At 34.1% G+C, this 27,768-nt stretch overlaps 1 protein-coding gene across 2 annotated transcripts; it reads left to right on the top strand.

Moving 5' to 3' along the window:
- Positions 1-19,882: 19,882 nt before the first annotated feature.
- On the top strand, positions 19,883-26,884 carry LOC110715758 (nuclear transcription factor Y subunit A-7-like). 2 transcript variants are annotated; one of them, XM_021894366.1, is made up of 7 exons: positions 19,883-20,159; positions 21,001-21,078; positions 24,171-24,501; positions 24,752-24,861; positions 24,938-25,009; positions 25,731-25,898; positions 26,245-26,884. In XM_021894366.1, exons 3-7 carry the CDS (start codon positions 24,255-24,257, stop codon positions 26,587-26,589), a joined length of 942 nt encoding a protein of 313 aa, XP_021750058.1. In that variant the 5' UTR covers positions 19,883-20,159; positions 21,001-21,078; positions 24,171-24,254; the 3' UTR covers positions 26,590-26,884. The 2 variants fall into 2 exon arrangements, with proteins under 2 accessions (XP_021750058.1, XP_021750059.1); XM_021894367.1 differs by having other exon boundaries at positions 19,884-20,159; positions 24,298-24,501.
- The last annotated feature ends 884 nt before the right edge of the window (positions 26,885-27,768 follow it).

Raw genomic sequence — 27,768 nt, 5'->3', positions numbered from 1 at the left:
TAAAACTTGTCCAAGTGTAAACTCTTAAATCCTATAGATTCAAATTTGATATACTACGTAATCAATATGGTCAAATGTTACTAGTTCGTATTTGTTAACAACCAAATTATTCACCCTTAAACCAATGTCTCCTCAGTGAACCACCCTGTAACCAGATCCAGATTGGCAAAACCCGGAGTGTCGGTTTTGGTTGGTCCTTAACCATGGTATTCAATGGCTTCTACAAGATACGAAGTACTCCGGGTAGGACTTGTATAAATGGAATGAGTAGCTTATTCAAATTTCCTTCATCGAATAGAGGAATCGTAATGCATAAGCGATAAGCCATATTTACTTGAGTGTAATACCCACTGATGATCCATTCATTGGGCTGAATTTTGTTCTTTTGCATTTCATGTATAATTGCTTCAGCTTTACCAGTCTCTCCATTCTGTGCATAAGCCCTCGCTAATGTGTTGTAGGTGACAACATCAGGTTGCAGACCCGTACTGTATTGCATGCTTCATTAATGCTTACTTTGCACCATGCTCAAATTGGAATATTGTAAGCTATGTAGTGGCGGATCCAGGAATCATAACAAGGGGTAGCACGGGACAATTAAGAAAACATTATAACGTTGTTGTAACGTAACATTATATAATCAGCCAATCAAACTACGTTAAATTTTGGAAGAGGAAAGTGGAAATTCATTTGGGTTAAAAGGAAAAAAAAGAGAGCTAAGGGGTATCGAATTGAAAATTTTATCGTACACCCAGTTGTACCATTAGCATGGTACACCCGGTCAAAATACAAGAGTTATAAAAATGCATAAAGAACATTGTGTACAAATTTAAAGTACACGAGCAAAAACAAAAAGCAAAACGATTTTTTTCTTGATTTAAGGGACTGATGTGGTATTCCTTGATTTATGGAATTGATTTATTATTTGCATTCCATATTACTTTTGATAAACAAAATTTCTTTTTTTTTTTTTTTTTTTTCTGTTAAGAGAGAAAAATTGAGTTTATAGAGAGATAAATTATGGTAAATTTTTAAATTTCGAATGATTTAATGTTATTACGGAGTTGATTTTATCATTTCGATGAATTATTTAATTGAAAGATGTAATTGACAAATTCTTTGTTGACAATTCTTCATATTCTGATGAATATTCTTTTATCTTTTTATAATTGTAATGATTTTTTTTTTCATTATAATTATTTATCTTTTTATAATTGTAATGATTTTTTTTTATTATAATTATATATTATGTTATTTTTGTGCATGGTATACCTATGTGTACAAACCACCACTTAGTCTCGAAGATACTAAACATAAATACGAATTATAATCTTAATATAATATAAATGACGCTTTTTGAGGGAAAAAAAAAAACTTTTTTTATGGGGTAGCGCGTGTCCTCAGGCATTGGGTCTGCCACTGATTACAACACACCAACTTGTTCAGCACTTCCTTATCCAACACCGTAACATATGAAAACTTCAATTGTTCCAGGGAAGTACACAACCTGATCACATTGCTAGCAGCTGATGATAAACGACAATTTTGTATAGTTAGGGAGTGCAACCCATCGTGAAGCCAATAGCACAAAGTAGGGAAAATCGTAAAGTTTGTCATTCAGCCTAGATGAGTCAAATGTTTGTACAATAATAAACAAATTCTCAACCTTGGCTGAGCAACTCCATCATTTAATCAACACAATATTAAAGGGTGTATCAGTTCAATTCAGCTAGAAACTTTAAGAAAAACAACATGAAAAAAGAGTATGCTCTGTATCTGCTTTAGTGAAAACATCAGTAACCTTTATTTCGGGACAGATCTATATTCAAGGTGATGGGATCAATTGATCTCAATTATTTTGTAAAAGAAATGTAATTACAAATATTTGAAAGATGACAAAATAAAAAGTTATTTAACGTACATAGAATTATTTAACGTATACAGTTATATGTAATTTGTTAATTTATAAATAATTAAAAAAAATAAAATAAAATAAAATTAAGTGTAGAAAAACACCAGACATTTTAATTCCAAAACAAAGAAAGTTAATGGGTTTCATCCAGAATCTTGATTGATAGTTTACACATGAGAATTTCATCAAAAAATTCATCAAAACAAGCTTGTATACACGAAGATGAAGATTCAAAAGAAAAGAAAAGGAAGACATTACCCGTTAACGAAGAAGAACGTTAGTGACTCCGAAATTGACAACCTTGGTAGTCCAATTCGGAATTTTTATGAGTGCATGTTTCTGGGTTAAATTGCTGAAATTGAGTGATAATGATTCTAGGGCTAAAAAAAGAATAGAAATTCAAGCATGAAAATACAAAGATTCAAAAGCGAGGTTGCACACCTTGGGGGCTTATCTAGGGTCTTGAGCCTTTATCCCCTTCTTCTATAACCTTTAGCCTAAACCACGTTACAACCCTTAAAAGACCTTTTTGAGGTATACACACTTGTGCGAGGTTCGGCTAGAGCTACGTTCGGCCTGATTCCTAACGGATACGTAGGCAACCTCACATCGAGGTGCGGCCGTAATAAAAATTCATTCATATTCACATTCACACACTTACACAATGATCATATCAAGGATCCCCTGTGCTCATCCCTATTCATTTAGAGCTAGACTTGGGGGCTTGATCCCTACATTATTAGCTTACCTAGCCTAAGAGTCACCACCATTTGACTCTTTTCAATATATCTTTCCACACAATTAGCTCTTGCGGCCTAACTTTAGTGTCACTTTCACACACCGCACAGATACATGACCAGATACTTCCCCTAGGAACCCTTTGTCATGAAATCATAACGCTGAAGCATGCTTTGTCATATCAACATCACTCATCAATCATAATAGTCATTGCATCACGAAGTATGAAGTGCTTAGCCTCCGTGCCTAAGTTACCCAAATACTTTCATCATGGAGTCAACAGTTGAGATGGCCTAGGATGGATTAACCCTTGAACCTTGAGAGATAGTATCGAATGACATTTGACTAAGCTTATTCAACATGCATCTTCAAACTTTTGATTTTCTTTTTCACGTCTTTCTTTTCCGGGAGAAAGTCGGTACCCTCCACAAAATTGACGGAAAATTTTTGCTTTTTTGCTTTTTTCGAGTCGAACGATCACATTACAATGCACACACGAGTCATGTACACATTGAGTCATGTCGTGTCATATCACTTTGATTTGAGTCACACATGTGTCATTACACCTCGAGTCGGTCAATCACATCGAGTCAAGTTTATAACTTGAGTCGTGTCAAGTCAATGAGTCAAGCAATGTTAAGCCTTAGGTCAACCCTAAGATGATTAAAGAGATTGGCAAAGTTCTATAGTCAAAATAAATACAGGTGCAGCAGAACAGGGAAGACCCTATCGCAGCGTTCGCGACGAACAGAGTAAGAAATAAAACGGAAAATTGAATTTAAAGAAGAATCCGTGGTGGCGCCAGTCCCTAGGCATTGGCGTCACTTTCTGTGCTTGGCGCCAGACGCCAATTCCAGCGCTTGGCGCTAATGCCATATGTTTGGCGCTGATTGATTTTCAGCGACGCCAAAGCAGCCAGCCACCTGTTGGGGTTGTGCTAGCCTTCTGCAATATATTTTGGGTTCCTTGGTACGCCAGTTATCCCCTATAAGCAATTTGACATGATTAAGTAGTCAGTTTGATTACAATTGCAATAAGTGATCGACCTGATGAAAGATCGTCTCACTTAGCTTAAAGCGCCTAGGCATTGGCTCAAAAGTAGAAAAGGCACCGACGTATAGGTTCAAAGCAACGAAAGCGCCGACGTACAGGCATAGCGGAAGCAAAGTTCGAGCGAGCTTTAAAGATCGACAAGTGTTTGTCTTCGGTAATTTTCTTTGGAATATTATCGCAACAACTGAGGATGACTTCAAGTAAAGTTATTTTCGACAGCGTTCGCTAAGATTGTGGAAGTTGTCACCAAAGATTTGAGAAGATAGCACGAGATGGGCGGTCTTCGACGGCATTCGCTAAGATTGTGGAGGTTGTCACCAAAGATTTGAGAAGATAGCATGAGATGGGCGGTCTTCAACGGCATTCACTAAGATTGTGGAGGTTGTCACCAAAGATTTGAGAAGATAGCACGAGATGGGCGGTCTTCGACGGCATTCGCTAAGATTGTGGAGGTTGTCACCCAAGATTTGAGAAGATAGCACGAGATGGGCAGTCTTCGACGACTTTTGCTATGATTGGAAAGGTTGTCACTATGATTCAAGAAAAGGCTCAAGATGTAGCAACATTGATCGACGGCGTTCCCTAGATTGTGGAAGATCGTCAAAACAAACAGCAAGATGGCGTTCCCTAGATTGTGGAGGGTTGTCACAAACAACTGAGGATTGTTTCAAGAGAAGCAATCTTCGATAGTATTCCCTTGGACGTGGAATATTATCACAGCGGAGAAGGTAGTTTCAGGCGAAGCAATCTTCTAATTGGAAGCAGTTACAAGGCGTAGCAGTTTTCAGGCGGGATGACATTCTCTAGCTTGCAGGAGGTCGTCAAAACAGCAACATCAACAATCGGTTACTTTCAGAGACGTGTGCTCGACGGTGCAAGATACGCGTTTCTTAACTCTTTTATCTGTTTAACTAATGCTAGTTTTGCAGGTATCGGCGTTATAAGATTGATTTAGGATCGCAGAACGTTCTGAATCATTCTCCGTCCCTATCGTTACTTTGACTTTCGTTTTTGAAACTTCCATTTCTCCAAACTCAGTCAAAGTGGGGGCTTCTATAGACACCCATTTGTGTCTCCCCAAAACCAAACCCGGTGATGAGTACCTTTCACGTCGAATCATAATCGAATGAAACGAAAGTGTGGAAAGGTCTAGTGTTGCAGAAAGTTTTAATTCTTTTCTCTTCTCTCTGTTTTTGAAAACTTTATTTTAAGAAAACAGCCAATCCAGTTTGGTTGGTCCATGATATGGGTCCAATAGTGGTGTAGTTGGATGGGGCTTGCAAAGACCTTTCCAGCGATATATTATAAGCCCAATTCTGATGAATATTGAGGAAGTTATGGCCAATTTACTAAACTGGGCCCGGTTTGAGCTTTAAGTACGGCCCAATGATCTAGAGGAGGGCCTAATATGATTTATCATTCCTAATGCAATTAGGAATGGTTTTAGTCTTCTAGAACATTCTATAAGGTTTTATCATTCTTAATTCAATTAGGATTCTTCAGAGTTTTAATCAAGATCAAATAGCATTTTCGACTGAAATTATATTATTTTATCTTCCAGTACGGGAAATTTATCGGATTTTCGAAAACGCGTTGAAATCCAATTTGGCTTCCAACCCCAGGCCTTGGCGCCTGGAACCAGGATTGGCGCCAGACGCCAGCCATTGGCGCCTGACGCTAGCCACTGGTCCTGGCGCCAATGAGCCAGGGCTAGCGCCAAGTTAGTTTTGCGATATTCAGACTCTGTTTTGATAAATTATCTTTTTTTGGATGATTTTCTCTATAAATATCGTATTAAAAACTCCGTTTTCGTGGATCATCTACATCTATCATTCACCAATTCTCTTTATTCTTAAGTCTTCATCAGCTATCTTCATCATTCACCAATTAGCATTCATCTACAGTCAAATAATCCTTTTCATTCATCTCTATTCATTCAACTTTCATCAACATTCATTCATTCTTCCTTTAATACTTTGCTTTTTTATACAAAATTCCGCATTCACAAGATCTAGAAACACCTAGTTATATTCGAAGTTGCCTTCGCCCTAGACGTGAAAGGTTTTAATTTCTGAGGGTTCGGTCCAAAATCTCTCTTTCAATTATTATTTAATTTAATTGTTTTGTTTATTATTTTCCTTGAAGTTACTAACGTGTGTATTTTGTTATTAGAAAGAGGTACGAGGCATCCAAGTAAGTACTTTAATTGATTAATTGATATTATGATGTAGATATCATGCTTAGATTATTATTTTGATTCCTAGTATCATGTCTAGGGTAACTTTAGTATCAAGTATGATTAAAAGTACGATGCTTACTATGTTCTTCCTAATATTTATGATTGTTAGTATCATGTTAGGGCTAAAGACTTGATTTTTATTGCTTAGTGACATGCTAGGATTTGTTATTAATCTTGTTAGTATCATGCCTAGGATCTTGCTATGCTTTAACATGATTATGATGAACATTATTATGATTGATATTATGATTATTATTATTATTATTATTATTATTATTATTATTATTATTAATGATATTGATTATTTATTATGTTGCTTGATATGCATATTATTTTATTTGTTATTGCTTGATCACCTTTTATGCATGTTTAAAGGGAATTGGTACTTGCAATCGCGCTTAATAAGATAATTAATAATCTTGTTAGGTTAATTGTGATTATAATTCAAGTGATCGCCAATAATAGTTTGTTTGTGCATTAATATTCAACCAACATAGATTAAACAGGTTTAGGGTTAATCCTATTGATTGTATGTTAGTCAGAAAGCGCACATGAATACGAGCAGAATAAAGTAGAGGCCTATTATTAGGGCAGGTTCGATCTCTTTTAGGTTGGATTTGTACCATCATCCCCGAACCCTTATTTGGTTCATGACCTTATGGAGTTGACGATCTCTTGGATCGTTAAGGGGTGTAACCTTCACCTCGTGAACGGTTTACAAGTTCCTTAAAAACTTGTTGGCGACTCTTTTTGCTCTATCTTCTTCCCTTTTGGACGCCACCGTACTTTAATGTATGATCACAGTGGGGTCCAAGCTAGTGGGATTTTTAAAGGCTTGAAACTATTCCCTACAGTGGGGATATTGTTATTCTTCCCCCCACTCTCAAGGAGCCTTGCCTCTTATCCCGAGTTGGGTGGACTTATGAGATGTTCCAATTCGATCTTTTATCTTAGCAACTAAAATAAATACGTAGTAGGAAAAAAAATTATTGAGTACCAGCTACTCTTGTCATAGAGTATAGAGTACAAGCAAAATTCATTGATTGAGTTGTCGAATTGTAGATGCTAGAATTTCCATGGCTACTAATGTTTGGGTCTCTCTGTATCCAATCATTCATTATGTGTTGCAAATTATTGGATTGACACTTTTGACAGTCAATAGCTGATGCAACTACACTCACGTCATCTATTTATAAATGTTAGATTTCCTTAACAAGTGTTTACATTGCTTACCATATTATGCAAGCTATTGTGCTTATTAGAATCGGACAATGATCCGAATGAATTTTTGGGAGGTTTCAAGCGGTTTTGCCCCCATCCCGATGGTTGTTAAACCATTCCGCTTTCAAGCGGCTTGGATAAATCATCAGAGTTTCCATGATTTTGTTCATCTAACGTGGAATTGCAATAAACCTTTAATTCCTTTCTTAAAGGAATTTGCGGATAAGCCGAATTTGTGGAACAAGGAGAAATTCTACAACATTTTCAGGAAAAAATCCAAATTGTGGGCTCGCATAGAGGGGATCCAGTCGAAATTGTCAAAGGGGAGACAACGGCATCTGGTTAAATTGGAAGCCAAGTTGCGTAGAGAGATGAAGGATGTTTTGAATGATGAAGAGTTATTGTGGTTTCAAAAATTGAGAATGGATGCTATTTGTGATGGAGATAGAAATACTAGATATTTCTATATTTCAACCATGATTAGAAGAAGGAGAAACATGATTGAAACCATTCAAAATTCCCAAGGAGAGTGAGTGTCTGAAGCGGTTGAAGTGAAATCCATTGTGCAACAATACTGCTAAGGCCTTTTTAGTGCTAAAGACCGAGTTGAAGCTGAAGCAAGGTTACTGTGGGATTATTTTCCGGTTATTTCTCAAGAAGATTTTGAAAAACTTGTGAGACCGGTGAGTAACTGTGAAGTTTTTGCTGCTGTGCGTGATATGAAGCCATATAAGGCCCCGGGGCCCGATGGTTTCCAGCCATTGTTCTACCAAAGGTTTTGGGAGCTTGTCCAACCGAGTGTTGTTCAATTAGTGAGAGATGTGCTTGCTGGTAAGACTTTTCCTGAGGGGCTAAATGATGCCTTTTTAGTCCTAATTCCGAAGGTAGAGGTGCCAGAGAAGGCTAATCATTTTCGGCCTATTGGATTATGCAATATTGTTTATAAGATCGTGACGAAGGTCATTGTCAATCGGCTTAAACCGATCTTACCTACTTTGATCTCTCCAACCCAGTGCTCCTTTGTGCCTAAGAGGCAAATCACAGATAATGTGATTATTGTTCAAGAAATGCTTCATACGATGCGGAATAAACAAGGAAGTAGTGGCACAATGGCAGTGAAGATTGACTTCGAAAAAGCGTATGACAGATTGAGGTGGGATTTTATTAAAGACTCACTTCATGAGTTGCAGCTTCCTCAACCTTTGGTAGAGATTGTTATGACCTGCATAAATTCAGCTAAACTTCAGATTCTTTGGAATGGTGAACCCTTAGATGCTTTTAGCCCATCTATTGGGATTCGCCAAGGGGATCCTTTGTCTCCCTACTTGTATGTGATATGCATGGAGCGATTGACTCACTTAATCAATAGAGAGGTGTCTTTGGGGAGTTGGAAACCCGTGCGTGCAAGTAGGAATGGTCCTTCCATTTCACACTTGGCTTTCGCGGATGATCTTATACTACTTTGTGAAGCCAATGTCGAGCAAGCAGAAGTAATGCAAGCCTGTCTTGACAAATTTTGTTGGGCTTTAGGGAGCAAGGTGAGCATAGAAAAATCCCGAGTGTATTTTTCGAATAATACCAATCTGAACATTCGAGATGCAGTTTGTAATCGGTTGGGGATGGAAGCAACAGAGGATTTTGGGAAATACTTAGGAGTTCCCACAATTAATGGGAGAACCTCTAGAAAGGAGTATCAATATTTATTAGAGAAAATTAATAGCAAACTCGTTGGTTGGAAGACAAAAACTCTATCCATGGCTGGTCGTGCGACTCTAATTCAGTCAACATTGAACTCTATCCATGGTTGGTCGTGCGACTCTAATTCAGTCAACATTGAACTCTATCCCTTGCTATACAATGCAATCAACGAAGCTCCCTAGAACTACTTGTGATGATATATACCGCAGAACCCGTAGCTTCTTGTGGGGTGGTACAGATGGTAAGAAAAGAGTGCATATGGTGGCGTGGGACAGGTTAATTAAACCCAAGAGTGAAGGAGGACTGGGTATCAATTCTATGAGAAGTACTAATTCTGCTTTTCTTGCTAAATTGGGCTGGAGGTTACTTGCGGAGCCGAATTCTTTATGGTCAAGAGTACTCCGTGCTAAGTATTGTGACAATCGGTGTGACATTGATATGTTTAAGGAGAAGGCTAATGCATCGAATGTGTGGAGAGGTATAATGAGTAGTGTGGATATTGTTCGAAAAGGCATCAACATGGCCGTGGGTAATGGTGAGAGGACTTTTTTCTGGCATCATCGTTGGGCAACAAAGGAGCCCCTTCTTTCATATGCGACGAGGGAGCCTCCTCTTGAGGTTCAAGACATGACAGTTGGGGAGATGTGGGATGATGTTGTAGGATGGAAAATGGAAGTCTTCGCTGACTATCTACCTGCCAACATCCTAGGAGAAATTGCTGCTCACGAGGTAATTCAAGATGAAGAGGCAGTAGATAAAGTCTACTGGAATGGAACTCCTGCTGGGGGATTCTCTTTACAATCTGCAATAGACATAATTAAAGATGAGGAGGCTGCTAGCATTGATGAAGTGAGAGGATGGAAATTAATTTGGAAAATTCCAGTTCCTCAACGAATGAGATTTTTTATTTGGCTTGCTGTCCAAGAACGGCTGATGACAAATTCCAACAGGTTCTTACGAACCTTAACGGATGATCCTCGTTGTCTTGTTTGTGGTGAAATTGAAGAAAACGTGGAACATATAATTCGTTGGTGCCCTGCTGCTAAATTAGTGTGGAAAAAGCTTAAGGTATATAATCAGGTTATGGTTAATACCTTGTCATTGAAAGATTGGATCATTGATAATATTGATGAAGGCAATAAGGAAGTAGGCAGTGAATGGCCTAGGTTCTTTGTAGTGACTTGCTGGTGGTTATGGAGATGGCGAAATGAAAGATGTTTCAATGCTCATCCCAACATTCCGATTGATCAAGCAAGTTTCATCTATTCCAGACTTGGGTTGATCCGTGCTGCTATGGATCGAATGGTGGAGAATTCTGGTGGAGGGGTTAAAAAGAGAAAAGAGGTTTTGGTTAGATGATTGAGTCCACGAGTTGGATGGGTGAAATTGAATATGGACGGGGCTGCAAAAGGTAATGCAGAAAGGACTGGAGCAGGCGGAGTGATTCGAGGATGTGATGGTGCGTTGTTTGAATTATTTGCTATCAATTGCGGTATTTGTACCTGCACCAAGGTTGAATTAACGGGAGTGCTGCGTGGTTTAAGCTTAGCTTGGGATAGTGGTTGTAGGGAATAATTTCAAGCCTTTAAAATCCCACCAGCTTGAACCCCACTGTGATCATACACTAAGGTACGGTGGCGTCCAAAAGGGAAGAAGATAGAGCAAAAGAGTCGCCAACAAGTTTTTAAGGAACTTGTAAACCGTTCACGAGGTGAAGGTTACACCCCTTAACGATCCAAGAGATCGTCAACTCCGTAAGGTCATGAACCAAATAAGGGTTTGGGGATGATGGTACAAATCCAACCTAAAAGAGATTGAACCTGCCCTAATAATAGGCCTTTACTTTATTCAGATCGTATTCATGTGCGCTTTCTGATTAACATGCAATTAATAGGATTAAACCTAAACCTGTTTATCTATGTTGGTTGAATTTAATGCACAAATAAATCTATTATTGGCGATCACTTGAAATCATAATCACAATTAACCCTAAACAAGATTATTAAATATCTTATTAAGCGTAATTACAAGTACCAATTCCCTTTAAACATGCATAAAAGGTGTGATCAAGCAATAACAATATAAATATCAAGCAACAAAATAATAAATAAATTATTATAATAGTCATAATAATAATCATGAATAATAATTATAATAATCATAAATATAATTAAGAATAATCATCATCAAAATAATAATAATCATAAATTATAACAATTATAATCATAATCATGTTCATGTTAATATTAAAGCATAATAAAAATAGTAAAATCCTAGGCATGATACTAACAAGATTAATAGCAAACCCTAGCATGTCACTAAACATTAAAAATCAAATCTTTAACCCTAACATGATTCTAAAAATCATAAATATTAGGAAGAAAATAGGAAGCATCGTAACAATCATATTTAATATTAAAATTACCCTAGACATGATACTAGGAATATCATAATAACAATATAAAACACGATTTCTACATCGTAATATCAATAAATCAATATAGTACTTACTTTGATGCCTCGTACCTCTTTCTAATAACAAAATACACACGTTAGTAACTTCAAGGAAAATAATAATCAAACAATCAAATTAAATAATTGAAAGAGAGATTTGGGACCAAACCCTCAGAAATTAAAACCTTTCACGTCTAGGGCAAAGGCAACTTCGAATATGGCTAGGTGTTTCTAGATCTTGTGAATGCGGAATTTTGTATGAAAAGCAAAGAAAGAATTGAATGTTTTAAGAGACATGAATGAAATCAATTGATGAATGAATGTAGATGATGATAATTGGTGAATGAAAACGGAGTTTTTAATACGATATTTATAGAGAAAATCAGCCAAAAAGATAAATTAGACAAAACAGAGTCTGACGCTCAGAAAACAGAGCTGGCGCCAACCCTGGCTAGCTGGCGCCAAGCACCAGCACTAGCGCCAGGCGCCAGGCCTGGTTCAAGGCGCCAAGGCCTGGGGTTAGACGCCAAGCTCAAATTTAACGCGTTTTCGAAAATCTGATAAGTTTACCGTACTGGAAGATAAAATAATATAATTTCTTCGAAAATGCTATTTGATTTTGATTAAAACTCTGAAAAGTCAACAAAAGTCAATTTATCAATGCTAATTGAATTAGGAATGAAAAGAACCTTCTAAAGAATCCAGAAGACTAAAACCATTCCTAATTGCATTAGGAATGATAAATCATATTAGGCCCTCCCCTAGATCATTGGGCCGTACATAAAGCTCAAACCGGACCCAGCTTAGTAAATTGGCCATAATTTCCTCAATATTCATCGGAATTGGGCTTATAATATATCATTGGAAAGGTCTTTGCAATCCCCATCCAACTACACTACTATTGGACCCATATCATGAACCAACCAAACTGGATTGGCTGTTTTCTCAAAATAAGTTTTCAAAAACAGAGAGAAGAGAAAAGAAATAAAAACTATCCGCAACACTAGACCTTTCCACACTTTCGTTTCATTCGATTATGATTCGACGTGAAAGGTACTCATCACTGGGTTTGGTTTTGGGGAGACACAAATGGGTGTCTACAGTGGTCACCGTAGAGTGGAACTCTCAGTTGACTCGGAGGTTGTGGTCCGTTTGCTAGTAGGTGACACTCCTGCTAGCTCTCCTTATTTTCATATCATCCGAAGATGCAAAGCTCTTATCTCTCGTCAAGGATGGGAGGTGGAGATTTCTCATTGTTATAGAGAAATCAACCGTGTTGCGGATTGGCTCACCAACTTTGGGGTTGCGTCGGAGGAAAAGTTGGTGATTTTTGAGGCGGTCTCGGAGGGCCTTCGTGCTGTTTTATTGGAGGAATTGGGGGGTGTGGCTTGGTCTAGGATGGTCCCAGACAAGCCGGGAGGCTGATTTTATTTCTTTTTCTAGTTTATTTTGTTTGTTTCTTTTCTTTTTGTTCGTTTGGTTTTGTTTATTTTTTTTTCGGGGTCAACCCCCTCTCTTGCACAAAAAAAAAATATTATGCAAGCTAATAATCCTTTCATTCTTATTAAATCAGTGCAACTTTTGCTTTAGGATGGTCCACCATCACCAACTTTGAATTTATTTTTTTAGTTAAGATAGTTTATAAAATTTTAGGTAATTTGAATTACTCATCCGTTTTAAATTAATTGACAAGTTGGACTTTTTTTACATAAATAAAATAAGCTATTAGATAGGTATTTATATAAAATTAATTGCAAGTTAATGAATTGGCATGTGTGTAAAGATTACATGTGTGCCCTATTCTTTTGAGCTTCTTGGCACAACAGAGTAGAGCAAAGCCAAGCCGATCAGAGCAGGTTTCATTATTATTATTGTTGTTATTATTATTATTATTATTATTATTGTTATTATTATTATTATTATTATTATAATTTATTGTAATTATTTATTATTATTAATATTATTTATTTATTTATTATTATTATTAAAATTTCAAAAAACCAACAAAGTTAATCAATTTACAAGAAATTGGTGGAGTGTCGAGATACAATCTGGCCCCTACCCCTCTAGCTATAGCAAACCCGATCCTGCTGAAGATGTGAGCAGCTGCACGAGCACCAATATCCTGAGTCTCAGCGAACTCCTGAACCCGCTTCAGTAACGCAATAGCATCCTTCTCTGATTCCCCCAACGAAGAAAAGAAGAAAGGAAGAAAACCATAGTCAATAGCCCTGCAACGCGCCCCATACTTGCCCCGCTTCCGTTGAGTCGCCGCCGACACAACACAACCAGGATCGAAGTCAGACAACCGCGATTGCGTCAAAGGTGAAGACCCCGTCAAGTCAATGCATACATCAAGGCCTCTATCCCAGGAATAAAGCAACACATCTGCTGGTCGAAGAGCGTCGTCGTTCCCTCCAGTCAACCCAACATTAACCTTCTTTCGAGCATAAATCCTAGACCGAAAACAAATATCAACAAGGGTGTCACGTACAACGCTATGCCGATGTTTAATACCCACCATCCCAACACAAGACAATGCATGATCTCCATAATTATTATTATTATTATTATTATTATTATTATTATTATTATTATTATTATTATTATTGTTATTATAGTTACTAATACTACTACTAGTACTATTATTAATACTATTATTAATATTATCGCAATATTTTTATAATCATTAAATATTAATTATTATTATTGAAATAATTATTATTAATAATAATTTATTTAAATTATTATTTTTATTATTAAATATTATTTAATTAATTTTATTATTATTATTAAACATTAATAATTAGTATTATATTTAAATATTAGTTATTATCTTTAAATTGAATTTTTGTTATAAAAAATCAATTATTATTATTATTATAATTAATAATAAGTATTATTATTACTATTATTATCATTATTTTTTTTGAGAAATATTATTATTATTATTAAATATTAACTATTATTAATATTATAATTATTAAATATTAATTATTATTAATATTATAATTATTAAATATTAATTATTATTAATATTATAATTATTCAATATTAATTATTTATTATTTATTATTATTATTAAATATTAATTTTTAATAATATTATTATTATTAAATATTAATTATTTATTATTGTTATTGTTAAATAGTAATTTTTCATATTATTATTAAATATTAATTTATTACTATTATTATAATTAAATATTAATTATTATTATTATTCAATATTAATTATTATTATTATTAAATATTAATTATTATTGTTATTATAATTCAATATTAAGTATTATTTTTAAGCAGAGCAGAGCAGATTGAAGCAGAGCAGCTCTAAAGAACGGGGCCTTAGTTATTCTGGGTAGATGGAGTAGTTTTTTAGCCCGCACATTATAATATGATATATAAATTGGTATAAAATATGTTTTTAATTTTACATAATAGTTTGATAATATTACAAAAAAATCATAGTATTACAAACCAAACTCTTGAGAGATACAATGGTTAGTTGAAAAATAAAATGTACGGAAGTAGTAAATGTAATGAAAAACAGTGACGAAGTATTAGCATATATACCTAGTCGTTGTCTTTTCTCATCTCCGCCTCTTCTCCCTTTTCTCTCTTAACTTTCCTTTCTCCTCTTTTAGGGTTTTAGTTTTCTAGAGCATTTACACTTAAAATAGTCTAGTTTTTCGAAAATTCAACTACCTTTTATACTTTTTCTTTAATTAATTTAATTTATTTTTTTGCTTTGTTTTGCGGTTTGCATTGTTTTGCTTTGCTTTGTTCTTTTCATTTGTGAGATTCTTTCCCAATTAGGGGTTTTCCCAATTTTCTAAAAATTTGATATGAATTTTATTTTATTGTTTTAATAATAATTGAAAGGTGATTTAGATTCATATGTACAATCTGAACATCAAAAATATCAAAAACCATTGCTCGCCTTAAGCTTAAAGCGGTGTAGTTATAATTTCATTGTTAAAGTTATGCTACTTTCTCTAAATCCGTGGTTTAACCTATATTATTATTGTAGATGTTTTATGACTAATCACTAATGATATTATTCTTCATTTCATTTATTAAAAATCTACGTTAATCAGGGTTTTCAAACTTTTGTGATTTTTTAAAAGAAACTACTGGGTGAGATTTGCCTCAGCTCACAAAAGGCTTCGTGAGACAAACACAATATAGTAATGAAAGTCCAGACTTTTAAAAACTTAAATCAATTATAATCATAGCATCCAAGTAGTTATTAATATCATCCAAGCAATTAACCATGTCATCAAGCCAATTAATCAAATAATCTAACCTAGACATTAAAGATCATCTAGGTAGTTATTTATATTATCCAAACAATTAACCATGTCATCCAACCAACTAACGATATCATGCATCCAACATAAACACTCCTTTCTAATTGGATGGTCATGGTCTCACCAAATAAATAAATAAATAAATAAATAAAATGGACTTTTAGAAGTAGGAGAGTAATGGAAAATTTGTATATATAAATATATATAAAGAGCTAACATTTGTACAATTAGCTCAAAATAAGTCAACCTTTGATTAACCAAAAATAAGTCAATCTTTATAAGATATCTTCCCAAATTGAGTTATGACCTGTTAATTTTGGGGGTAACAGTTGCTTAGGTTAGGTATTCTACGTGTTATAATGTTATTGGTTCATACATTTTAAATTTTTAATCAAAATTAATTGCTTGAGTAGTTTTTTCATATTAATATTTTTAATCCCATTCCCCCGCCGTTGAACAGCCCCCTACCCCTCAGCCACCAGCGATCCCTTACTCTCTCCTCTTTTCCATTGCCGGCTGTACTCTTCACCCATCTCTCTCTCTCTCTCTCTCTCTCTCTCTCTCTCTCTCTCTCTCTCTCTCTCTCTCTCAAGTTGGGTTGATTCGGGGTGTGGGGTGGGTTTGAGTGGAAGGGATGGGTTTCAGTGGTAGGGGTGGGTTTAAGTGGTTAGGCAGTGGATTTTGAATAGAAATGGTGATATTTTGGAGGTTTGGGTGGGGATTCGAGGTGGGTATAGTCCAATTGGGTTTCGAGTAGTGAATGGCGGCATTAAGTGAGGGGCTGAGAAAAGGGACAGTCGGCGTTTAGGGAGGGGGAAGAGATCAAAATGGCTTAGAGGCGAGGAAGGATTGACGATGGAAAGGGAGAGAAAGAAAGGGATCGGTGTGTGCGGTGGTAGGGTTTCGCGCTAGTGTGTAATTGACTAAATGGGGGTTGAGTTTTTTCTTTCATTTATTTATTTTGACACATGGTTGGATTTTTTCTTATAAAAAAATATAAATTTTTTTGAAAAAAAAAAAAAAAAAATCTTGTTTGTTAGGTTATAGATCATTTGACCAATTAAAAGAAAATACCTATTAAAAGTTAATTTATTTTTAGTTACTTAAAAGATTAGCTCATTTTGAGCTAATCGCGTAAAGGTTGACTTTTTCTTGACATAATTGCTAATGTTAAAAGTCACTAAAGGTTTTAGATTGTATGAAAAGCAAAGACTAAAGATTATATCATGCTTTAAAACAAGGAAAATCATCAATGAATGAACAATTATTTGAGATTTGTTATTTTCTCATAATAATAATCATAATATTTGGTACATCTCCTATCCTTGTAACAACATCTCAAATTTTCTACTTTGGGCCTTTGGCTTAATAGTTCACCTTTATGGCTATCTGAAATCTTTTCTTTGCATTTATAGTCACATTTTTTCCCTCTCCTTCACTACTTCCCGTTCACCTTATTCTCTCTCCCTTCCCCTTGTACGCTTTCGAGTTTCGACATCACTATAGACAATGCTCTACCATCACCAGAGAAATAGTGTTTTGTCTCATCTTATTTGTAAGTCTCTAACCTCTTATTTTTGTATTTTTTTACTTTTCTTATAGTCAAATGAGGAGTTTACTTTATTTATGTTGCGTATAAAATCCTTGCTAAAATATAATTTTGACATGAAAACATTATAATTTCTGTAAATAATTTAAATTATAATCACTATTCGTATAGTTTGTTTTTGCCAGCACACAAATATAAACTCTTAAGTATCAGGTCTTAATTTTGCTTATGCGGCGTTTGTTTTTTTAATTATAAAATAAAATACGAATCTCTTTTTTCTTTGGTTGAAATAATGTCTTTGTTTATGTGGCGCTCCAAATGCTCTAAAAAAAATGTATCCTTCATTACATATATTAGATTAGATTAGATTAGATTTTTGTTGTTTTTTTTTCAACTTTTTCATATTCTTAGCTATTCCAATGATGTTTCTCTCAAAAAAAAAAAAAAACTATTCCAATGACAATAAAATCAACAAAACCTTAAGTCAGTCAAATTTTGGAAAACGGAGAGAGTATTATTATCAAGGTGTACAAGATTCCCTTTCAACCAATAGGAATCTTGGTGTACAAGATTTTTTCGCACGCCCCTAGTATTACGTAAGTAACGTACTTACGTATTCCCTTTTTGACAATCTCCCTTTTAATTATTTCAAAAACTTTTGTATACATCCGGTTTACAATAATATTATTGTACATCGAGTAATATAGGGGTAACTTTAAGCCAATTTAGGGTAATTTTTTGCCTTTTTTTTGGGTAACTTGGAACATAATATGATTTTTTTATAAATCGAATAAGAAAAGTTTTATAAGGGTGATAAAACTACTTTCAATCACTAATAATTGAATTTTAGTCATTTAAAATGTGATTCTTTACCAATAAAACGTAGATTATTTTTATTTATATTGGGTTACTTTTATACATATTAGGGTAACTTTTATTCATTTTAGGGATAACTTTTTATCACTTTAAGAGAGATTTAAAATGGATGTACAATAATTATTGTACACCCAATTTTTTTAAAAGTTTGTGTAATTATTTATTATGGAGTAGATTAAAATTGTTAATTTTTTTTTTACACATTTTCCTCATACATACTTTTATTTTTGGCAACTATTCCTATAACCAAAATATTTGCATTTTTCTAATGCAACTAGTCCTATTTACAAAAATATTTATCAACTAATACATACTTCGTATATACTATTTTCAAAGTTAATTTAATGCATTAATACTTGATACTACCTTCTTTTTTTAGTTGACATTTTTTTTTCCACGCATGCCAACAAACAGTTTAACGATTAATAATTTAATTATCAAAATGGTAAAATTATACTCCCTCTGTCCCATTTTGATAGTTCCTTATGAACAAATTTTAGGGCCCGTGTCTCATACGTTTATTTTCAGTTTAGTTCAGCTCAGCTCAGTTCAGTTCAACTCCTAATTTCCTTCTCTTATAAAATATTTATTTCAGTTCAGTTCAATTCTACTCCTAATTTCCTTCTCTTATAAAATATTCAATTCACTTCAGTTTAGCTCAGTTCAGTTCAGTTTAATTCAGTTCAGTTCAGCCTATGAGAACAGGCCTTTAGTCCCAAAATATTCACCCCTTTTGCTTTTTCCAACAACTATTAAGATTTTTTTTTTTACCAAAATTCCCTTCAATCTGCAACAATATTTGTGCAAATTCAACTTTCCCATGTAAATTTTGTTTTTCAATGTACTTTTATTACTTTCTCTCTCCATTTTTTTTTTGCAAACCCAATGTCAATTTACTTTTTCAATTTACTTTAAGCTTTAACTATTTTTTTTTTGTGTTTATTAATTCCCGTGAAAAATGCTCATAAGGGACTATCAAAAGGGGACGGATGAGAGTATATCAAAAAAAAAAAAAAAACTTGGATATTAATAATTTTTTCATTAAAATGATTCAAACAAAATCCTACTTGACTACGATTTATCGTAGCACTCATAAAATTTAGTCAAAGTGCATTTTGTGATTAGTATATTCAAAGAGTGTCAACTAAAAAAGAAAGAAGTAAATGTGAAATCTAATCATTATTTTCTACTCATTCCTTTTAAACCGTGAAAACCCACCAAATAGGCAAATACTCGTATAACCTTATTTCGGGTATAGAAGTTGTAGAAGTTTTTTTTTTTTTTTTTTTTCATAATAGTAATAATTTACATAGAAAGATTTTTTATTTTTTTTTTTAAAAAAAAACATTGAAGAAACAACAAACAAGATTTTTCATGATATTTGAGAATAGTAATTTTACACAGTAGAAGAAGATATTTTTTCTTAATTTTCTCCCTTTTTCAATTAAAAAAAAACCACGGGAAAAATGATTTGAAAATGGTTAAAAAGTCACCATTAACCAAAAACTTAAGATAAGAATGAGTAATGACAACAACAGTAACAAATGGCGCGACATTTGATGATTCAGAAAAAGACGTTATACGGAGTAATTACATTTTCCTGGGAAACGACAAACTCCAAATTAAGATAATTATTTTAATTTATTTTATACTGAAAATTATAAAATGCACCACTGTCTATGTCACAGTCATCAGTCCCCCTCTTTTGCTTTACTATTTTCTCCTCCTCCTTTTATTACTGTCACATTCACACATTTTCTCTCTCCTCTTTTTATTTTTTTATTTAATGAAATAAAATATTTTATTTTATTATGATTAATTAATTTATTTAAAGTAGTTAGTGTAGTGTAGTTTGATGATCAGTTGGTAATTGGGGCACCATCATTTATGAGGGTCACTACTCTAACTAGTCTTTCCTCTTTTCCTAGCTAAACAAACTCCAATAGAATTTAGAGAGAGAAATTTAAATCCCCAAAAAAAAAAAAAAAAAAATTGTAGAGAGAGAAAGTCTAGAGAGAGAAAGAGATGGGATTGGGGGTTTCAAGGGGGGAAACATGCCCAACTTGAACCCAGCACCTCTATTCTTTGCTTCCTTCTTCAGATCCCAAAGGTCCTTCCTTTCTTTTCTTTTTTTCACTTTTTTTAGCAAGATTAAATTTTTAATTCATTTTTTTTACTTTTTTTGACTGAAAATTTAAAATTTCAGCCATTTTTTCATCTGGGTATGAAATTTTTTATGGTGTTCATATTTTTACTGCATGTGGGTTTATTTGGATCATTACTGTTATAATTTCTGTTATTGAAGAACAAGGAAGAAAAGAGAAAGTTTTCTTTTATGGTAAATTAAAAAAAAAAAAAATTAATCTTGTTGTTTTGTGACTGTTATGTGTTTCTCTACTATTGGTGGGTTTTGTTTTCTAGAAATTTCCATATTAGGTGTTGATTTATTTGGATTTTTGCTTTTTGGGGGTTAGTTTTTGTTCATATTTTTTTTACCCCTTTTATGTTTATAATAACATAAATAATTAATAATACTGGTATGATTTAATTTTTTTCCCATTTATGGTATAAGTTTGTTGTAATTTTTTGTTTTTTTAAAATCTATTTTGGGGTTTGATCATTATTTTCTTCCAAAGTCATAGGGGGTTGAGTTTATGTCAATAGGTTTTGTCAATTGTCATCCTTTTTTTTGAGTCTCTTTTTATGGTATAATATGATTGGGCTTATTTTTGTACGGACTGTTCTTTTTTTGGAATCTTGGTTTTTCATTAGCTCTACCTTCCTTACTATCTTCTTACCAGTTTTATCTTTGAGTCATCCTATGTTTTATTTTGGTTTATATTGTTATATAAATAATCTTGCTCTTGTTATTGGATAATTTGCATGCAAATTTATTGTAGTATGTTTAGCTTTCTTTTGGCTGATAATTGTTGTACTTAATTAACTTGCAGCTCGTTGAGTGTTGGGTGACCGAAGCTTGCTCGTGTTCGTTTTCGTTTTTGTGCTCGTGTTTTTGTTTTTCTTTTCAGGTAAAAATTGTTGAATGTTCATGTCATTCAATTGTTGTGAAGGTGTGCATGGTTGTTTTATTCGCAATTGTTGTATGCGCCTTTTACATTCATTTTTCTGAATTGGTTAATACTTTGTATTTAAGAAGAAAAACATATATTTGGATGCAAAAATTGCGGATTTGTATGAAATATGGGTACAATTGTACACAAAGTCGTTACTCTTACTACATCAGTTCATGACCTTGAACTAAGTGAGCCATATACTTAAAGTTCGAGGTGTTGTTATATACACTCGGGTGTACCGTACACCAATGAGTATGTTGACTTTGAACTTAGTGAGGATATGCTTGAAGCTCAAGAGAATGTTATATACACCCGGGTGTATTGTACACTCATGAGTACATGCGGGTGTACCGTACACCCATGAGTATATACACCCGAGTGTACTGTAAACCTGTAAACCTTGATTATTTATTTTTATTTTGATGATTGTTTTTCATTATTTATTTTTATTTTGATAATTGTTTTTCATTTATCATTAAATAAAACAGCAAAGACTAACCTTAGATAAGTTGTTTTTCAATAACTCTGCTACTCCTGACATGTGTTGCGTTTGAAGTTGATGTGTTTTACACAATTATTTTTAGAGTATAATTTATTTGGATGTACAAGTTATCTGAATTATCGAGTTTTGTGTCCATATTTAGGAGTGTGATTTTACTTCTTGAGTTTGTTTTGATTCAATTTGACCGAAGAGCAGCCTTACTGATTTGGTCAATCTTGTGTGCATATCCCTGAAAGTCATTGAAGTTCGTTGTTGAATGAACTTGCTTGTGGTGTAAATTCAGCATCTAAATGTTTCTGTTTCACATTTGTTCTGCTTTATATTCTGTTACCTTTCATTTACTTTAAAAATTGTTTCGTCAAATTTGGATTTTAGACAGGAAAACAACTTTCAGAATTATATTTTTATTCTTAATTGCCTAACGTATAAACTAAGAAACTCGATTAGATCATCACCATGGGTGAGACTCTACTGGGGTGTAAAAAACCTTTATCTCCTATGGTGAGACCTGATGTACGAATACTGACTTGTTTTGTTGCTCCAATGTGCCTTGTTAAAAAGATAATTTTCATTTACGGATTTTTCACCAAATACCACTGAGTTAATTCACCATATACCATAGAAAACTTTCTAATACACCGTATAACCTTCAGTTTAACTAAAATGTCACAACATGCCATTAATGACTAACGGACGTTAACACCGTTAGTCATTAAGGCTAATAAGGCCACGTGGCAACATATGATTGGTTCCCTTTTAAATTACTTAATTTTAAAATAATTATATAATTTTAATAAAAAAAAAAGAAAAAAACCCAGCCACCTACGTCCCTCCCGCTACCACCATCCCTCCAGCCACCCACGTCCCTCCAGCCACCACCATCCCTCCGGCCACCCACGTCCCTCCACCCAGCCAGCCACCACCGGTCGGCGAAAAACTCGACCATAACCCTTGCGCTGGCGCCGAATTCCGACCACAACCCCCGCACTGACCTAAAATTCGACGAGAATACCCCCGTCGGGTCGCCGTACTCCCTTTCTCTTGAACCACCGGCGAAATCCTAGAAGAACAATCGAACCACCGGTCACGAAACAGCCCATCTCCCTCGAAGAACCCTTCGCTAACCATCGGTCAGCGCCCAAACCCTCATCCCCCGCGCCGACGAATCAATTTCGCCCGTATTGGTGCCATTTCCACCCCAAACTAAACCACCACGTATGTTGAAATCCTAAAACCAAAATCTAGGGTTTCGATTTTGGTGTTTTAGGGTTTCGGGGTGGTGGTTTTCGGCAAGTTGGGCGGCGGCGACGTGTGAGAGTGGATTTAGGCTGCCGCGCGAAGGTGGTGGCTGGAGATTTCGGGAGGGAAAGGGGAATTCGTAGGTGGTGCTTGGGAATTCGAGAGGGATAGGGATATACTCGCAGGTGGTGGCTGGGAATTCCGGAGGGAAAGGTGGCTGGGGTCGGGAATTTCACCGGCGGGGAAGGGGGACGATCGCCGGCCAGCTGGGGGTAGGGTCAGGGCTAGGCTGGTGGCGGCGGTGGCTAAGGTGGTGGTGTTTTTTTTAAAAAAAATTTAAAATAATTTCTCTAAAGTTAGTTAATTAAATAAAGAATATTATTAAGAACCAATTATAAGCTGCCATGTGGCACAATTAACGTTAATGACTAACTGAGTTAACGGAAAGGGCAAGTTGTGAAATTTTCGTAAAACTGAAGGTTATATGGTGTATTAGAAAGTTTTCTATGGTATATGGTGAATTAAGCTTTAACTCAGTGGTATATGGTGAAAAATCCGTTTCATTTATTTTCAATCATTTGAAAGATGTTCTCAATTGTGTTGGTTGTTCTTGCTTTGCCTATTTATCCCATGATATGTTAGATTTGGCAACCCTCTCTCGTCTCAAGCCCCCTATCAAAGATGCTCTTCTGCCAACATGGATGAGCCGTTTGTATCCTTGTATGTAGCTATCATTGAGGCAACATGATGAGTTTAAGGGGATTGAGGTGTGTTCAATTAGTGAAACACTATGTTAAATGGCCTCTTCATTTCACCTCAAGTATCCATGTTGACTCTCGATACTCATATGACATTTAGACACTTCACTTTTTATAAAAAAAAATATATATGAAATTTTTTCATAAAATAGTCAAGTCGGACACTTAAACACATATTTGTATCGGACATGGGTACCCGAGTCTATGTAACACAAGTGAAACAACATATTACTCTTGTATATTGGGGGTGAAGCGGCGAGGCGGTGTGGAGACAATAGACAAATACCTAGGAATGGATTTTTTTTGTTTCTTTAGATTTCCTACAAATGTCTTTGTATGTTTATGCGTTTGTTTTCTTTATCAGATTTTGCACCATAGACATACTTTTATGTTTTATCAAGCCCTTTAATTTTATTTGTCACGAATTGAATTGTGGAGAAAGGAGGAAGGCTTTGATGATGAATCTTAAAACAAAACATCTTATGTTGATAAATTAATTAGTAAAATTCGTGATGATTATTTGATAGGAATTTGCTCGTTTTTTGCAGGTCTAATCTTATCTAATCTTATCTGACGGTTGTAGTGAAACCACTCACTTAGAATTTGTCTTGGTTGTGTGCTAATTTATCCAAATGTCCAATTTATTTATCAATTACCCTCCACATTGGAATTCAGATGACCAGAGAATGTCTGAATCTCTATCGAAGGGTTTGAGCTTGAAAATGGATTCCCCACCTCAACTTCATCTCAATGCAAGGTCATTAGGATTTCATTTGCAAGATCAAGACTCACCTTCAAGTCAATCAACTCGGTCAAACCATGATATGACTACTAATGCCGGAACCAATTCTCAGGACCAATGCATGTCATCTGAATCTGGTATTCTTTTCATCCTTTCCTTATCCTTTCCTTTGTATTATTTGTTTCTATCCCTTTATCTTTCTCTTTTGTTGCTGGGGGTGATGGTGGTGATGAATTTATGACGATTAGCATATTTAGTAAAGTAGTACATGTGAAGCTTGTGCAAAATTTATCTCATCTCCTAATTAGTACTCCGTGTGTCTTTGGATGTATGTCTACTGTCTAGTGGTGTGGTAATGGTATCATGCTTTTCATCTTTTTTTTCTAGGTCAAGAAGTTAATTGTGGCAAGAACCTTGGTCAAATGAAACCAATGTACCTAATGGGTCACCCAGAAGCTGGTTTTAATATTGGTCAAATGGATTACAACCGTGCAATGGTAAGCCGTGATTGTTTTTGTTTTCATCCTTTTTAATGATAGGAAGATGCTAAGAGTATTCTCTTCCTTTTGGCAGGGATGTATGCCTTATCCTTGTGGTGATCCCTATTACAATGGAATACTGAATACATATGGGACAACACCCATTGTAAGTTTATTTTCATTTAAATGTTTTTTTCATGCTATTTTATACTTCGTTCTTGTTTTTATAATTATACATAATGTCTCCAATTCTATGTATGGATGTATATATTTAGTAGTGGCGAGGGTAAAATCTTTACTAGTAGGTGCTAGGTAAATTAAATTCAAGTTTTATATTACATATATATTGCACATATATTGCATATGAGCTTCAATATATAAATTTGAAATTTCTACAAATTATCATATTGCATTCCTTAAATAGTAAGTTAATTGTAAGTTGTTATTTTAATGATGAATTGTTTGCTATATATATATATATATATATATTGGATAGAGTTTAGTGGAGTCAAATTGACTCCATTTTTAACGGTGATTAATTAGATTACCTAAAGTTTGGACACTTTGGCGATGAGAGTTTTATAATGTGTTAACTTATGGTAGTTTGGTTAGACATAAGAAGTATCTGTTTCTATAAAGTTATAATTTCAATGGACTGAAAGTACCAAAAATTGTTTGTTAAATACATCCACACCTATTTATAGAATAAAAACTTGTGTATTAGTTTACCACCTGGTTTTCTACTATGTCAATTGATTAATTATTATGTATAGATTATGCCATTACGCCACATTCTGAGTTCAATATCAATTTACACTTGGGTTAAATTAATACTCTCTCTATAGAATCTTGAGAACTAATTCTTTTCTTTACCTTGTATTAACTAGATTCAGCCCCATATGATGAGCATGACAACTACAAGAGTCCCATTACCTCTTGATATATCTGAAGATGAACCGATATTTGTCAATGCAAAACAATACCATGGCATTCTAAGAAGGCGACAATCAAGAGCAAAGATGGAGGCCCAAAACAAGCTCATTAAAGCTCGAAAGGTAAGATGTTTCTCCGGCTCTCTTGAATTTCTATTCATGTTCAAATGTTATTCTTCACACTGGATTAGTTGCAATGACTTGTGGTTATGTCAATGGATACAATATATACACACATAATAGATTATTCATAATTGTGCTTTCCACTTGTTATGTAGAGGATGTTGACTTTTTAATTTTTTTTTTATAATCACCTTCCTATTACTTACAAGCTTATAAGATAATCCAAACATGATCAACTTTATTATTTTAATAATATGATAGCTATTAACGGACATGATAAAGTAGTATATATGATTATTAGTTAAATAAGGAAACTAACTGATAATTCTTTTCATTGTTTGGGCAGCCTTATCTTCATGAATCAAGGCATCTTCATGCCTTGAATAGGGTGAGAGGATCAGGTGGTCGTTTCCTTAGTACAAAGAAGCAACAACAATCCGACTCAACCTCTAATAGGAACCATTCAATCTCTGGCTCGAATGCATATAATAACATGGTGTTTGAATCCCACCAATCACAATGCATGGCAACAGGTACCTCAAGCATCTCCACCACCAATGGCAATTCTTTTTACCAGCAACAAGACGGTGGATTCTTAGGCATTTCTTCTTCACATACAGGTGGAGCAATGCAACACAATGGAGGGTTTATAAACAACCCGAACCAGCATCAGGCTCCCGTGGTCCGGTGAAATTGAAAGGAGCAACCAACGCATCGTGACTAGGCAACTCATCCTTGGCTTTTGAAATACTTCATATTATTCTTGCTTGTATTAGCCTTCTAGCATTAATTTCATATGCTATGAATGATTCTACGGTGTATTTAAAAGTTTTGAGTGTCCAAAATATTCTATATGAATAATATTTTGACATTCTTGATCATGTCAAAGTTTGTTAAAACTTAGTATCAAAACTATTTGGACATCAATTTGGTATTTTGTAATATTGTTAAGCAAACAATTCTAGTATTCCTTATGATTAGGAGGGCAATCTTATTTAAATAATAATTATAAATGTTGAAACTATCCTATGTTTTTTGTTTTTAGTTTTTTGAAAGGTATTTTTTTTTAACGATGCTTTTGGTGTATATCTTACCATATAATTGTCCAATTGTCGGTCAAATTAAAATCAATTTGTGGCAACTTTAAACTTGATTTTGGGTAAAAAAGATAAAAAGAAAGGATTTATATTTTTAAATTTATAAAAAAAATCTAGGGTAACTTTACTTATAATACATGCAACATATGTGTGATTACTGTGATCCACTAATACTCTGTACAATATATGTGGAATGTAAACATAATAAATTGAAGTATAATTATAATTATATATTATAGTGAAATTTTGAATGTGTAATTGACAATATATATGCTATGAAATAACTTTATAGTACAACACTTCAAGTGTGATTTTTAAAGGCTTGATAAAAAAAAAAGTATAATTTACTTATTTTAATGATTTTGAGTATTATATATATTTGTTTAATTATTAAGGGTGATTATTCTAATACTCTGTATTACACAATGAGACTAATAATAAAATTTGTAAGAAGTTGATATAATGACCTTCACATCAGACTCAGAGATTATTACATAAGTATGTTTTTCATAATATATTTGTCAAAATAATATAGTATTACTTCTCGTTAACATATACTCCGTAGGTATTTTCAGATTAATATAGAGTACCGTACAAAAGAAATTAAGAGAGTAATAAAAGAAGATACAAAGTGGTTAAAATCACTTCTTTTTCATACAAAGGGTCACACGACACTCACAGTCAAAGGGTCAAAATCACAATTTCACGAGTCACACGACACTCACAGTCAAACCATATGATTAAGTATAAATCCTACATTAAATTTTTTTTTT

The sequence above is a fragment of the Chenopodium quinoa genome, unplaced genomic scaffold (assembly GCF_001683475.1).
Source record: "Chenopodium quinoa cultivar QQ74 unplaced genomic scaffold, ASM168347v1, whole genome shotgun sequence".
In the NCBI taxonomy this organism is placed as follows: Eukaryota; Viridiplantae; Streptophyta; class Magnoliopsida; order Caryophyllales; family Amaranthaceae; genus Chenopodium; species Chenopodium quinoa.
Note: the sequence above shows the minus strand (reverse complement) of the source record. Positions and strands in the feature narration are given on the sequence as shown.

What these genes read in the sequence shown, in the direction of transcription:
- LOC110715758 (XM_021894366.1), top strand. Translation starts at nt 24,255, where the DNA reads ATGTCCAATTTATTTATCAATTACCCTCCACATTGGAATTCAGATGAC. An exon ending in CATATGGGACAACACCCATT is followed by an intron (nt 25,010 to 25,730) that starts GTAAGTTTATTT and finishes TGTATTAACTAG; the next exon opens with ATTCAGCCCCATATGATGAG. An exon ending in AGCTCATTAAAGCTCGAAAG is followed by an intron (nt 25,899 to 26,244) that starts GTAAGATGTTTC and finishes TTGTTTGGGCAG; the next exon opens with CCTTATCTTCATGAATCAAG.